Here is a 15,875-nt window from a genome sequence, read left to right on the forward strand (position 1 = left end):
CACAATCATTTGCAAGTGGAATATATGATATAATATATTCCACAAGACATTGTATAAAAACAGATAATCTGTGTGTTTTGATAAGGCCTGAAAGGGAATGAAATAGAAGCAAAGCAATTTTACATTTTTCTACTATAACATCAGAAAATATCATTAGAATAAAAATATCCTCATACCATCTTAAATTTAAAAAAAAATTAGACTTTCAGTCATATCGGTTATCTGCATCTTCACGTAATTTTTCAAAGTTCATTTAAATAAAATGTGCAATAATTCCATTTTTTGTCGAAATGCTAAACATATAACATTATTGGCATGCTTACCTTTCGTACGTTTTAGCCAATGTTAAAGCTAAGTTGTTGTCTATCAACTTTTTCCATATTTGCTTTCATTATATAGAACAAAAGGGAAAATTTTAATATGCATGTAAATTAATTCACTATTAAACACTGTCTTTTATAATTTTAATGCGCCCAGATCATCATTATCACATTTCATCTCTTTTTTTCCAATTATTGTTATAGTTTTTTGCTGGATGGATTAAGAACATATCTATAGCTTGCAAGCGAGAGAGGTGTATTGAAGATAACATATCTGAAAATTTAAGTTACTTTTTTTTCTTCTTTTCTTTTCTCAAGAGTTAAGTCGAACTAGGTATAACTTTGTAAACAAGGGGAAGGATGGTACATTTTTAACAAAAGTATTTCGCGTAAATTACTTTGTATTAGCATGCTGAATATTTACAGTTATAGCATAACAACTTGAAATATTACAATTTGATGGTAATTATTAAGATATTAGTTTTATAAACCATTTAAAATAGGAAAAAATCAACTTCTTTCTTTAAGTAAGGAAGAAATGAGACACAGCTTTGAAAGTTAAAATTCTTACAGAATATAATTTTAGCCTAAAAGTAGCATGTTTGTATTAATAAGCTTTTTATAGAAATAATCTGTTTATAGTATCATAAGGAGTTTTTTTTTGTTTCCTGTACTAGTTCGTAATTTCTAACTATTAACTTTAGAAATTATACATCAATATTTCTATCATTTGCTTAATTGCTGAAATATAATGAGTTTGCACGCAACATAAAAGAAATCAAAACGAGAAATTTTGCCATTTTTACCAGACAATAGCTTGTTTAGCTTACTGTTTTGAAAAGCTGGTTAATAAAGTGTGTCATAACGGGAACTTTCTTTTCTTTTGCGAAAGATGCCACATAAATGGCTGAAAGTCGACTTTGACAATAAAAAAGTTCTGCATCATGTGTACATGCTGTACGAATCGTCGGGGGACAGGGGAAAAAAATAGGGAAATGGCAAAGATAATGAATATTTTTAAATCAGTTCTGGAAAGAAACGATGATAACGGACCCAATAAAAATACTTATGCAAAGTTACAAATGTTACTTTATTTCAAAAGAAAAAGATTTACAAGCAGGCAAAGTTCGATGCATTTCTATACGTCAGTAAAAGCATAGTTAAATAAGACTATGGAAAAAAAAACAGAAAGAACACTTATCGTTTTGTTATAATATAAATGGGTCAACAAATTTTTCTTTTTAAAAAATGTATCGTATTCAATACCAAAAATTTATCATATCAGATGTTTTATAATTCAAAAAATATAGAATATTTTGTTAGTTTATTATTTCTCTTTCGTATGCGTCAGTAAATGTCTTTTCAAATTTCCCGGTTGAGAAAAGGCTTTAATACACACGGCCTTTCTTTCACTGCTTGGTTAAAATGCTTTGATGAGAAAAAGCTTTCTCAACCATACCAACATACTTTCTTTTTTTAAGTATGTGCAAAAGCCTTATTGCACATAGACAAACATATGGTTTTTTCTTCCTATTGGTTTTTAATATTCTCACCAGAGAAAAATCATCACTGAAGATAGTACAGACATGCGGATTTTTTCTCATGCGACAGTAAATGTTTTCTTAAAGTTTTTCGGTAAGAAAATGGTTTATTGCACACATCACAACTATACGGTTTCTCTTTCGTATGCGTTAGTAAATGTTCCTTTAAATGTCCTTTGAGAGAAAAAGCTTTGTTGCACACGTCACAAACATACGGTTTCTCTTTCGTATGGGTCATTAAATGCATTTTCAAATTCTCCTTCAGAGAAAACGCTTTATTACACATATTGCAAACATGAACTTTCTCTTTTGTATGGGTCAGCAAATGTCTTTTCAAATTTACAGAAAACGCTTTATTACACACTTCACAAACATACGGTTTCTCTTTTGTATGAGTCCGTAAATGTTTCTTTAAATTTCCTCGTTGAGCAAACATTTTACTGCAAATCTCACAAACATACGGTTTTTCTTTGGTATGGGTCAGTAAATGTGTTATCAAATTACCCTTCAGAGAAAACTCTTTATTACACTTATTGCAAACATGCGCTTTCTCTTTTGTATGGGCCAGTGAATGTCTTTTCAAATTTATCAGCACAGAAAACGCTTTATTACACACATCACAGACATACGGTTTCTCTTTCGTATGCGTCTTTAAATGTGTCTTTAAATTTCTAGGCGCAGAAAATCCTTTATTGCATACATCACAAACATATGGTTTTTCTTCATAAGCAGTTTTTTGCGTATGAGTCAGTAAATGGTTCCTTAAAATAATTCGTTGAGAAAACGCTTTATTACACACGTCACAAACATACTTTTTCTCTGTCGTGTACGTCAGTAAATGTGTCTTTAAACTTGCCTGCTGAGAATACGATTCACTGGACATTTGTTTCGTGAGCGAGAAAAAATCTCACTTTAAAATGCTTTGATAGAAATGCCTCACTGCAAGTATCACAAAGACAAAGCTTCTCTTTCACTTGCGTTAGTAAATGACTCTTTAAATCTTGCTTCGAAGATTTTTTTTTTTTTTTTTTTTTTTTGTACAGATTTACATGTGATATTTGCGATATTTCTGTTTTAAAAGTATAATGAAGTATTGTTTCTGATGAATCGATCTGATTCACAAATGAATTCGTTTTATTTATGTAGTTAGTATATTACTCTTTAAAATCTGAAATCGATAACATATTTCTATTGCATGTATAGCATAAAAAAAATTTCCTATCAAATATTCATATCAATGAGATTGTACTTGTTGCCAAAGAAAGCGTTTTGGTCATATAATTAACACTAGCTATTTCAGGCGACTGGCTTGTCATCTAGAAACAGTAAGAGCGCTTATCTTTTCTATTTATATTCATAACTAGATTTAGATGGTGCCATGATGAAAACTCTTTTAAATTCAAATCTTTTGGAACAATTACTTTTACTGTTTCAGATTCGGCATACTTGTTCCGTTCGTTGCTTCCACGCACCTAGGGAAAGAAAAAAACATCAGTATTCATACTTGAAGTAAATAAAAATAAGAGCTTGTACAAATTTAATAAAAGCATATTTCACAACAGAATGTACTCAATATGTGAACAACAAATAGCACTTGTAGTGAAGAGAGACTCTTGGTGTTGAGTAGATAAAAACAATGGTTTTTGGGAATCATATTTTATTGAGATTTCTTCTAGATTCCCCATCACAAGACACACAAAACAAATTACACATACATGCTTAGCATGGAAGAATAAAATATCACAGTTCCAAGTTGGCTAGCGAACTATCACAAAATAGTAACGTCTTACTTACTTATTGAAAGGCATCATGGGAACTATACAAATACTCCGTCTCAAAGTGCCATCTAGGGGCAGGTGTGGAGAATAGACACTATGTATGTGTGGGTATATAATGATATTTTAAACTCTAATTTCAATTCTAATTAATTTTTAAAGTTTATCTTAATTTAGCCCATATCAAAGTCATTCTCAAATAAACTCTCATTTCCAGATCCCATTCCACTTTCTCTACTTAATTAATTCAACTGAAGCTTTGTAAAAATGCTTTCATCAGCGGTTCCCACACTACGAGTGAAAGGATAAAAATTGCTGATGTAAGAAAAAGGATCTTTTTTAAAAAAAGATCCCTTTGTTTCCCTTCCCTGGTTCGGCGTGTCAGCCAGAAATCCCTATCAGAACCTTAATAATATATTAGTTCTGTGAAAAAATAATTTCCCTTTCAGTACTTCATGTTATATAAGACAGGGACAATTTGTTTCTCCCTCTTTTTAACTCCACTTCTTGCCTAATCTGTTGCTGTGAGCGGAGGTGCTTTGTCCACGCTTTTTTCTAAATATGCGTTTCCGGGATGTATTAAAGCGAACCTAGAAATGCAAAGTCTCTTCATTGTCTTTGAAAGGCCATCTGCTTTCAAAAATATAATGCTTACATCCACATCCACACACACACGCGCGCGCGCGATTCGTTACACATTCTCATTTTTTAGTTTTAGCGATCCAGAAAAATACAGTATTAATAAGAAATAATGAACAAAAATGATTTAAATGAATTCCCCGCGGTAAAGAAATACAGTATTAAATAATTTATAGAAAATTATTTATAAAAACTGCTAAATTTAAGAGTAAGAAGGATATGTCATTTAATTATAATATTTAAAAGATGAATAATTGAATGTTAAGGTGATATAAAAAATCATTCAGTTCAATTACATTTTCTAAAGCTATGGACGAAACATAAGAATTACGAGATATGCTTCAGTCAAATTTAGTAGTTCTCGAATACACGATGTGCCCTTTAAAGCATTTACATTCAATTTCATTAGAGATATATGAATTTCACTTAACACTAATCACCTTTGGCGACCAAAGCCGGTTCGCCAATCTCAATGCTCTTTAAAATTTTCAATGGAATATTTTATTAAACTTGTTTTTTAATAGTTTCTTCATCAAAATATTTTTAAGATTCAAAATCTGATAATTATATAATTCACTCATACTATTATAAAGGCCTTAAACCATAATGTGCTATGTATCTTTCTAATTCCCTGTCAGCTCCTGAAAAATTTCAACTTTAAATTAAAGTGAAAATAATTAAACTGAATTAATTATTAGTTATAATTACATATAAAAATATTTTGTACTGAAGCCCGCATTTTTTTTTTTTTTTTTTTTTTTTTTTTTAATATGAGAACTGAAAACCATATCGTTTAGTATTCAAACCTTAAGTGCACTACAGAATAATTTTCATACTTTTTTATATCTCAGAGAATTATTCTACAAAAATTTCTCAGATTCATTATAAAATTTAGCTTTCAGTTTTGCTTTCAAAGGGATTTAAATGACGTTAGTAACAATATTTTATTTTATTTTGGTCTCAAATTATACTTCAAAAAATTATGAAATCTAAATTTTATTCAGGCTTTTGATCTTACGACGCCATATTTTTTGAAATATTCTTGACACTTCAATTTTTAAATAAGTAAATTAAGTTTTTATCTTCTGCTTTCAAATCTGATCGATTTCTGAATAGAATAGTTCAGAACAATAATCATTTTCGCAATTTTAAGCCAAGTACTCTTGAGAAACCCTGGGTGGAGGGTGTCATCGTTGAGACGGTCGATGAGGTGGTCTAAAGTCGCCGGTTTTTATTGGATAATGATATTCAAATTTTCATAGATAATTCAGTTTTAGCGACTGATTTAATTGATTGGAGTGTAACTCTTTTTATTTAAAATATTACCGCCTCAAGACTATTTTGTTAAATATGATTCACAGAGCAAAGGATCTAGATAAAAGCTAAACATTTCAAAATTTATTAGAACATTCATTGACTAAAGACACATAAGATATAATTATTTATTTCATTTAGATAATTTAACACATGTATTTCTATTATTAAAAGTTTAAAAATTAGTCGCTGGGCCCCGATATGAAAAGATATATATTAAATTATACCTAAAATAAAGCTAATTTATTGAATTAATAATGTTGATATTGTAAAAGATCACTGAAAACTTTGTCCTTCGTTTATTTTTCAATTCCTACCATTAGTTCACACTCTCCCTATATATATATTTATATACCTTGTTCAAATTTTCAATCGTTAATAAAATACTTTTTATTCATCCACTCAAGTTCAAATACATTTTTTTAAACTTGTAGTGGATGAAACTTGATGTTAATACAGTTTTTTTTTAAATATTAATTAAATCTGTCCAGTAATTTTTATTGGTCGCCATGTCGCCAAGCTCTGCGATTACTGACGCTACACCCGATCATAAATAATATAAGATATATATGAGTAATATAAGAAAATAAGTAGGAATTCAATGAAAAAAATTTTTTATATATTACTTGACGTAATTCTTCATTCATTATATAATTTCAAATATTAATTCATTAATTAAATTTAATTACTTTTTAATACTTTAAACAGAGCCGCCAAATTTGTCTCCAAGCTAAATATTTTTGCCACTTAATATTGTAATTCTGTCATATGTATATACATATTTATATTAATTGAAATTATTTAATAAAAAGTAACTAAAATAATTTTTTTTTTGTTGACCTAAGTAGGAATTTACTTTACATATATATATATATATATATATATATATATTACTTGTTAAGAAAACATTATACTTTTTATTTATTTCACTTCATACAGACACGTGCTAAAAATTATATTTTCCTAGATTTATTTTACAATAACAATTAATAGAGATTCTATCAATGTGATGGCAACACGTTGATAAAAATTAATTTTTTCCCATGCACGTGTAACTTGCTCGTGCAGGTTAAATTTTATTTTTATTTTGTGCGAAATAAATTTTTGAAAAATATGGTAAAATATTTTTTTTAATTAATTGAAAATAAAAATTTAATTAATAGATAAAAAAATTGGTATCATTAAAAAGATAAGTTTTTGAACCTTAATTTGATATAAAAGTAATTATTTTGACAATAGTAATTCCGGAAGTTATTGCAAATAAATACCGAAATTTCGCTAATTTTTAATTAATTCAACTTCTAATTAGAAATTCTAAAAAATCGCTCCGAGGTACACATTCCGGATCTGCAAGGTATACATTTGTCAAATTTGGTAGCTATAGGTCAAGCGGTCTGGCCTGTAATGTGCCAACACGCACACATATTGAGCTTTATTATAAATATAGTATTAGTGTCTGAAAAATATTTTCTTAATTTTGATTCACACAGCAGAGTATGAAAAAAATATAATTTGTAATTCATCAGAGCATTTAATGACCCAACTTGTATAAAATATAATTATTTATTTTATTTAGACCATTTTAACAATATTAAAAGGTACGTATATCTATTACTAAAGATTTACAAATAAGCCGTTGGACCCGGGTTTGAATAGATATATTGTATGTATTAAACCATGTTTGCCTCAAATAAAGCTGATTTATTGAATTAATCATATAGATATTGTAAACGGTTATAGAAAACTTTGTCTTCGATTTATTTTTTAGAAAATATCGTATTTTCAATTTCATTTCATACAGTCAAGTGCTGAAAATTACATTTTTATACATTTAATTCGCAGTAATAATTAACTTAATTTTTAATAATTGATTTTGTAAATATGTAGGTAACATGTTTATAAAAGCTAAATTTTTGCCATGCACTAGCAAGTTAAATTTTATTTTTATTTTGTGTAAAATAAATTGTTAAAAAAAATGTATAATATTTTTTTTTAAAAATGTATTAAAAATAGAAAATTAATTTGTTGGTTAAAACATTAGCATCATTGAAAAGATTGCTTTTAGAACTTCAATTTGATGTAAAATCAATTTTGTGCTGTAATATTTTTGGAAGTTAAAGCAGAAAAATGACAAAATTTCGCTTAATTTTTAATTAATTAAAATCCTAATTAAAAATTCGAAAAAAATTGCTTCGAAGCATTCCGAACTCCAAGGTATACATTTGCTAAATTTGGCAGCTGTAACTTGAACGGTCTGGCCAGTAGAGCGCAGACACATACACCAGCGCACAGGCACATACATTGAGCTTTATTATAAGTGTAGATAAATAAACTCCTTGAGAAATGGAATTGCAGAAGAAGTTTCTTTGTTGTTAAATGTAAAGCCATTCACGAAACAAGCAAAAACCTTTTCAACAATATGAATGGCATCAATTTCATCACATCCAATTGTGATGTTATTAAAAGGTAGCTTAAACACATACCAGTTACAAAGATTTATGAAAATGATTTGACTTGAACAGTTTTTTTGTGTCTTGACTTATTTTACATTTTGTCCCGTAAACTGGTAACACCAAACAGAGAAAGCGTTATTTTAAGGATAAATTGTATTAATTGCCCAGAATTGGCGCTTTTAAAAGAATTCTACTGAAACTGAAATTCGGGAAATTTAAAAGACTCAAGATGATCTTTGTGAATAACAATCGGGTGAAGATCGGCATCCTCCCCTCCATTTTCTACAGCAGAACTTTAAAAGGAAACATTTCAGAAAAAATAAGAAATTTCAAGCATTCTTGTTATCAAAAAAGGCTCCTGTTTTCACCTAAAAAAAGATATGAGAATTCGAATATTGGTAGTAGGAGTTTTATTTTATATCCCAAAGATTTTTCTTTGCGAAAATTGACATAACTTTAACCATTTATCAAAACCCAGCAAATAAACTCTGAAATACATATGAATTTTCATTACAATGACAACGATTTGTTTAATTCTAAATCCTAAGGGAAATCAAGAAGTGATCTAAAGGATGAGAATATATTTTTAAAAGTTTAAAATATATTGATTTATTAAATTTAAAAATTCGATGTATTAAATTTAAAAATTCGGTCTTTAAAAAGTAATGAGTCGACATTACAAGTAACTGAGCACGAAATTTTACAGCTATAAGCGATATAGATTCGTCTCGACACCACATATGCCAGGGGTGGACATTAAATCCATCGCAATCGAACGGTGGATCGCCAACTCATTTTGGAGTACCTAATGTGGTTACTAATAACTAAGACGCCCAAACTAAAAGAAAACATATTTATGGAACACCGATGAAAAATTTCAAAAATACTTATGACGAGTTGTTTAAAAATGAAGGTACTTTAAACAAAGAGAAATATTAAAATGAAATAATAAAACTTCACTCCGAATTTGAGGGGCGTTTCCAAGAATTTACTAGATTACAACCAACTGTTACATTCATGTGCTACCTACTCATTTGGCAATATTGAGTGGAAGAAATAACTGAGAATATAAATTATATATTCTCTGTATCTCTTGAGGAAAATGAAGTTTTTCTCTTTCTAAATGGCATCATTTTAAAAGCATGTAGTTCAGAACTTAACAGTAACTTTTGGAATCTAATGGACGAAGTAATATAGAAATAAATTATTAAACATATTATTAATAGAAATATGAATAAAAACAAATGAAATATCCATCTGTCTATGACAAAGATAACTAAAAAACTCTTTGATCTAGACGGCTGAAATTTGATATACAATTTTTAAGCGAATTCCAGATTTATATCAAATTTTGAGCAAAATCTGTTCAAAGGAAATCCTTCTGTTCGAATCTATGTTAAGAAGACAGTTCAAAAGGAAGCGAGTAAAATTTGGTACATCTATTTTGTAGACACCTCCCAAATTTTGAGCCAAATCCAACTACGAGTTGACTATTTGTGGGTCTGTAGTTCCAGAAACAAGTAAATGCAATGACTTCGATACATCAAATTTCGTATGAGACTTTGTGACTACAATTTTTCTTTCAATCGGTTGAGAAAAAAACACAAAACCGATTTTTGAATGCTATTAACGCTTCCAAAGGATTAACCGTCAAATAACTCGCGAAGGATGATACGACAGATTCAGAAAAAAAAAGTTAAATTCCCACCAAAAGTTAATATTTAGTGACTATTGTTCGCCATACAAGTTTATTAGAGTAAGCTAGAAAGTTTTGGGAGAACCATTCCCTCTGGTTTGTTATTCTTTTTTAGCTTGAATTCACTAAGCAAAATATTTATTACTTGATAAGTTTGTCAGTAGTTATCTCATAATTATGCGTCAAGGGACAAAACTAAAATTGTCATGTATCGCAAAACATTAAAATAGTAATTTAATAATTAATTAATTACTAGGGTTCAGAGTCTTAAGGGGTCGTGTATAAAAATTCGAAAAATGTTAGACAGATTTTTTGTTTTTGTTGTTTTATTTTTAGAAACAAATAAACGAAGCTAGAGCTGCTTGAACTACTGCTCGTATAAAATTAACATTAAAATATTGTAATACACATGATTCTATTAAGGTCTGCACCTTTATATTTGTTTAAAATGAGAAAAACAGTTTCACTGAATACGTTCTATATCTCATAACTACACACAAAGTTACAATGATTTAAAAAAAGAATGACTGCACAGTGTTTTTTAAAAATATTGATAAAAAATTTAATTGATTCAAAATTTAAAAAAACATGGTTGTATTTTACTTCATAAATTAACTCTTAACATTCATTGTTACACATTATTACTCTTACATTCATTATTGTAATTTTGTTTAACTTCGTTGAAATGGAACTTACATTTTTTAAAAGTCATTCGTATTATTATTATTTTATTAGAAAACAGTAAAATAATATTAAACAATTTTGAATATGTGCATAATTATCATTAATATCTGTACCATTGAAATATTTCTTGGTTAATTTGATTTAATCACATTAATAAATTAGTATTAAATCCGTTATTTTCAAATTGTTGACTACAAAACATTTGCAGAACTTTGCTGATCTTGTGATAAGAATGCATTTTAGTTCAAACTGAATTTGACAGTCCTTTTTAATATTAATTTAAAGCTTCAAATTCAGTTTTTTTTAAAAAGTAAATTAAAATGAGAGGCTAATTTATGTCTCAATGAAAACAAGAATTAACAGTCACTATATGTTCTAAATTTGCATATGATTTAATTATTGAAAATATAATTTGCAATTGCTTCAAAGAGAAAATATGACATTTCAATATTTGCTAATTTCTGTCTAATGCAACATAATTTTGAATATGCTGCACTAATATAATTGGTATGATATGAAATTAGAAAAATTCTATATGCTAACAAATAAAATAAATATGAACTTAATTTTTTAAAAAATGTATTCTCATAAACATATATATTAAAATTTATATAAAATGTTTGTATTATTTTAATAAAACATAAAAAAAATTACATATACTCCTTTACTTGGTAATTTTTTTCAGCCCTTACGATGAAAAAACTTATTACCAAATGTAGAGCATTAAAAGAAGAATAATTTTTGCATATAGCAAAAGTAGTGGTAGTAGTAATGATAGAAATAATCTGCATTATATACAGACAACATATTTTATGAGAAATATCAAACATTACATTTATCATACTTGTAAATTCTGTCATTGATTGATCTTAAAAAAGCAAGGAAAAAATACAAACAGTTAACTCATTCATTTTTTAATGACCATACATCTTTCCCTCAAAACAAGAGTTTGAGCTACAATAAATACGATACTGACATAGTAGCCAAATAATTTAAAATTTGATTCTACACGAGTAGCTAGTATTTGAATTAAAAATCAAATCAATCACATAAAAAAAAAGTCAACATTTGATTGTGGGAAATGACTCATTAAAAGTACACATAAACAAGTCTTCATGACATGATATGATGATGGTCTTTTAAGAATCATTAAATATAAATCTTAAGTTAAAAAAGTAAAATTTATCTTTAAAAAATTTTCAGATGTAATACAATTTAAAGATGTATTTTATTATATATATTATCTTTCTGCTCATGTGTAATAATTAATATGAAAGCGATGTTTGCTGTATCTTTCTTTTTGCCATATATTGAAATTATTTTTCATACAGAATAAAATGACAAGTAATATTAAACATGCATTCCCATAAAGGATTTTTTATAAACATTTTTAATTGTAACTGAAAAAAAAAGCCTATTCTTTAAATTTTCTCATAAAAAATTCTGTAATAAAAAGATTTCCATCATAACAAAAATACGTAAGTAACTTTAACTGTTCAGCAAATACAATTATTAAAATTTAAAATACTTATAAATTTCAGCAAATACAATTTAAAAATCTTAAAGAAATGAAAAGCGATAAAATAGCATATTTTAATAAATGATTTTAATATTAAAAGCAGAATGCAAAATGCATTAAATTCCTGGTTTTATGTTGGATTTATTTATATAGCTGAAGGTAATCTTGTTTTTTGTCAATGTCATGTTACCACACTGCATAAAAGCTACAAATAATCATTTGATAATTTCATCAATTGCCGATGAAATAATATTACAGAAATAGTTGAACAATATATTTGTCACTCACATATGTAAACGTCAAAAAATATGTGGGCAAAATATTTCAGATGAATAAAGTAAACTCTCAATGTACCTTACATGCTTGATAATTTGAAAAAAGTGACGTGGAGGAAATATTTTGTAAATAAAGATAATTGGAAATATATCTAATCTTATGTCTGCTTACCAGACATGAACAGCTTCACAAATAGAAATGTATGTTAAGTTGTACACAGTTCAAAAGATCTGAAAATTGTGGCAGCCAGGTTTGAGGCACAAATTGCAATTCTTGTATAAATACATAATATAACATTTAAAAATTCTGCTTACTGATAATATAGTAATTAATTGTAATAAACATATATATTTAAATAATTTTGTGGTGCATGCTAAAACTAAGGGTTAAAAGGACAATTAAAACAAATAAAGATAAAGCTCAAGCTTAATTGTATATATTTCCAATACTAGCATATTTAAAAAAAAAAAAAAAAAAAAAAAAAAAAACTGGATATAGATTCAAATTATTTTAAATCCATACTACTAATTTAAAATTAATCAAAAACTGGTTTAAAAATTTTTATGAATACACACTTTAATAATATTTATAAATAATTAAAAACAGGTTCATGATTTTTACCAAATCTAAACAACAATCTCATTTGACAATGACCGAAAACAAATTATAATTTTTTAAATACACATTAAAATAGATTATAATTTTGCAAATACACATTAAAATTATATTTATAAATTACAGAAAATATACTTATAATGTTATACTTATAATATTGCAGAAGAAATCACTGGAAACTTTTAAGAACTGGAAAACAAAAATTGGACTACAAACATCAAAATCCTATATAAAAACTTGAAAGCAATATTCTTCTACACTACCATGCATATGTGTCTCCATACAGGATATTTCAGTTCTAAGGAAACTCAACTATATAAAACAATAACTATATAAACTTGGTAACTATATAATGTTAGCTGGATCATGCAAAATAAATTTATATTGCCCATCTTTCATATCTGCTAAAAGGTGTAAAGAGTCAGCATAGTTGCATATTAAAATAAAATAATAAATGAAAAAACACCTGAAATTTTAAATAGATTATACAAGCTGGTTAATTAAACTGATGAGGTCACATTCAAAACTTTATTAAAAATATGTCAATCTAAAATTTTTTCAGATGTCGACACATATAATACTGGTTATTTCCTAAATAACTTTCGTAGCGGAACAGAGCAGTGGACAGCTTACTATCGAATTGATGCCAAAATCAACATTCATATGACTATGGAAAAAAAGACGCTACTTGAAATAAATAGCGATCTATAAGGAAAATGTGGTGGACGATTAGATAAAGCTATATACAATTTAGTTAAAAATATAAGACTCAAATTATTAAATAGATTGACTTCTGTTCCAAGAGGGAAACTAACAAATAAACAAAAACAAAAAAATATATAAATTAATTAGAAACACTTCTTACTTTACTGTGGATGGTCAGGATGCCGCGGGTAGCGTTAACCGGAGGACGCATTGAAGGATCAAGCCAGGTTCCAATTAGTGCCTGTAGACGGCGCTAGCAGTCTGCCGTGACCTCCGAGAGATAAGGCCTCAGTGCTGCTTCGTGACATCATCATCACTAGGGTTATTCTCTACCGATTCGGGAATAGCGAACTGTTGCATAAATCGTTTTGTCTGCATATTAGATGGGGATTTATTTCCTTTTATTTTCAAAATTTGTTGGAAATTTTATTTTAAGTTCAAAGGAGATATACTAAAATCATAACGATCCTTTTTCGTTGATATTAAAAATGCTAACTAAATAGAAATAAAAACTTACTTTGAACTTTAACAAACATGGGAGTTTTTTTTATTGTCTATCTTTAATATTCCGATTATTTAAGAAAAAGGAAGTATTTTTAATCTTTTAAAGCAAAAATTTATGATAAAAGTATCTCCTTAGAATATAAATTTCAAATTTTTCAATGCATTTAAAGAATTTTGCCTGTTTTCTTGAGGGGGAAAGATAATAAATTTTTCCCATTATCAATTACATAATTTGACAACTAATTTATTCTATTTTATTATTAAAGTTTTATTTGATTTCAAATATATTTTTCCTGAGAGAATATTTACAAATATGATAAACATATTTAAACTATTAGTGATTAAGAGTTAAAGACCAAGATCTTGAAGAAAAATAACAGAAGTGTTTTCTTACATTACCTATTCAAATGCTTAACAAAACAAATCACACAGTTTACAAATTAGCAGATCATGACATTCATGCAAACTGTCACGATTTGACATCGAATCAGATAATATTTTTATCCAGATACTTTCATTAAAGACTCTGCTTTGGATTTCTTGGATGAAAGGGCATTTGTTTATGGCGTAAATATAAAACTCAAAGCCATTCTCAAAAGTAAAACACAACCTTTTTTAATGAATTCCAAACTACATATACATCTTTTTTAACACCATTGCCATTCGGAACAAAACAAAAGCTGAAACATAGACAATATTAATAGATATAGAGAATCAACGCGACATGCCTTAAATGCCTTACTTCTATCCCTCCCCATGTCAAATGCTATGCCTTAAATAATGCATCAAGTGAAAAATTTTACAGCATAATTTTATTAACTTCGAAACATTAGTGAAAGATTTTAGATTTTCTCATTGATTTCACTATAGGCAATATTTAAAATTATTTCTAATGTCAACATTCTTTTTTTCCCTCATGAACACAAAGTCTACAGTGACAATCAGTTGATATAGCTTTTTTACCAACCTCTTTAAAATATAAAAATAAATTAAATAATTTATTTAAATTTCTCAAAAAAGGAAATTCAAACATAACATACAAAGATTTATTGTAAATATAATCTTTGATAAATTGTCTTTATATTCCATTAAAGTCTATATAATTTAATAAGAGAATAAAAATTCACTAACCTTACAAAAAGCCAGAAATTTCTTCTCAGTATTTGAAGATAATAGAAATGATAAAGTCCTAAAAGACTAGAGCTCAAGTGAAAACCAGATATGCCTGGTCTATCACTTAAGCCAGACCATTGGGACAACATTTCTTTCAAGCAGCATATAATATGCAAAATAGAATATGTAACTAAAAGTATCTCCCGTATAAAGAAAAATTTACATAAAAGCAAAACTGTAATTTCTTACAAAACAGACATATATGAAATAATGTATATGCAAAGAATTTACAATAATCAGATTATTATGTCAGGAATCCTAAATTTTACTTGAAAGAAAACTATTAAAAGTAAGGAAAATCTCTTAAACGATGGGGAATTTTAATTCCTTTATTGTAACTTTAAAATTTAAACTAAGTAAACAAAATTAAAAAAATTTTTACATACAATTTATAATATTTTTAAAAAATTACTTTAGAGTTTGAAGTTTACAATTTTTTTGTTTTTCAGTTTGTTTCCTACACTGATTTTTTTTTCTTTAGAGTAATTATTTAAAAATATATTTGTAGATGATCACAGTAACATTTTGAGAATTTTTTCATCACTATGTTTATTATCACAATAATGTTCAAATAAGTTTTCAGAATTTAAATAATTTTCAGATAGTAGCAAAGTAATGCTTCTTGGATTTTCAGATGCAATAAAATCATCTTCAAAATTAA

General features: G+C 27.3%; 1 protein-coding gene across 2 annotated transcripts; it reads right to left on the bottom strand.

Annotated features, from left to right (window-relative positions):
• Positions 1-1,136: 1,136 nt before the first annotated feature.
• Positions 1,137-14,659, bottom strand: LOC129976498 (gastrula zinc finger protein XlCGF7.1-like). 2 transcript variants are annotated; one of them, XM_056090105.1, is made up of 2 exons: positions 13,299-13,531; positions 1,137-3,333 (listed from the first exon to the last, which is right to left on the bottom strand). In XM_056090105.1, exon 2 carries the CDS (start codon positions 2,742-2,744, stop codon positions 1,887-1,889), a length of 858 nt encoding a protein of 285 aa, XP_055946080.1. In that variant the 5' UTR covers positions 2,745-3,333; positions 13,299-13,531; the 3' UTR covers positions 1,137-1,886. The 2 variants fall into 2 exon arrangements, 1 of the variants encoding a protein (XP_055946080.1); XR_008785150.1 differs by lacking the exon at positions 13,299-13,531 and adding an exon at positions 13,698-14,659 and having other exon boundaries at positions 2,767-3,333.
• Positions 14,660-15,875: the final 1,216 nt, after the last annotated feature.

The sequence above is a fragment of the Argiope bruennichi genome, chromosome 7, assembly GCF_947563725.1.
Source record: "Argiope bruennichi chromosome 7, qqArgBrue1.1, whole genome shotgun sequence".
NCBI lineage: Eukaryota > Metazoa > Arthropoda > Arachnida > Araneae > Araneidae > Argiope > Argiope bruennichi.

Coding starts and splice junctions, on each gene's coding strand:
- LOC129976498 (XM_056090105.1), bottom strand. CDS start 2,744: ATGTCCAGTGAATCGTATTCTCAGCAGGCAAGTTTAAAGACACATTTA.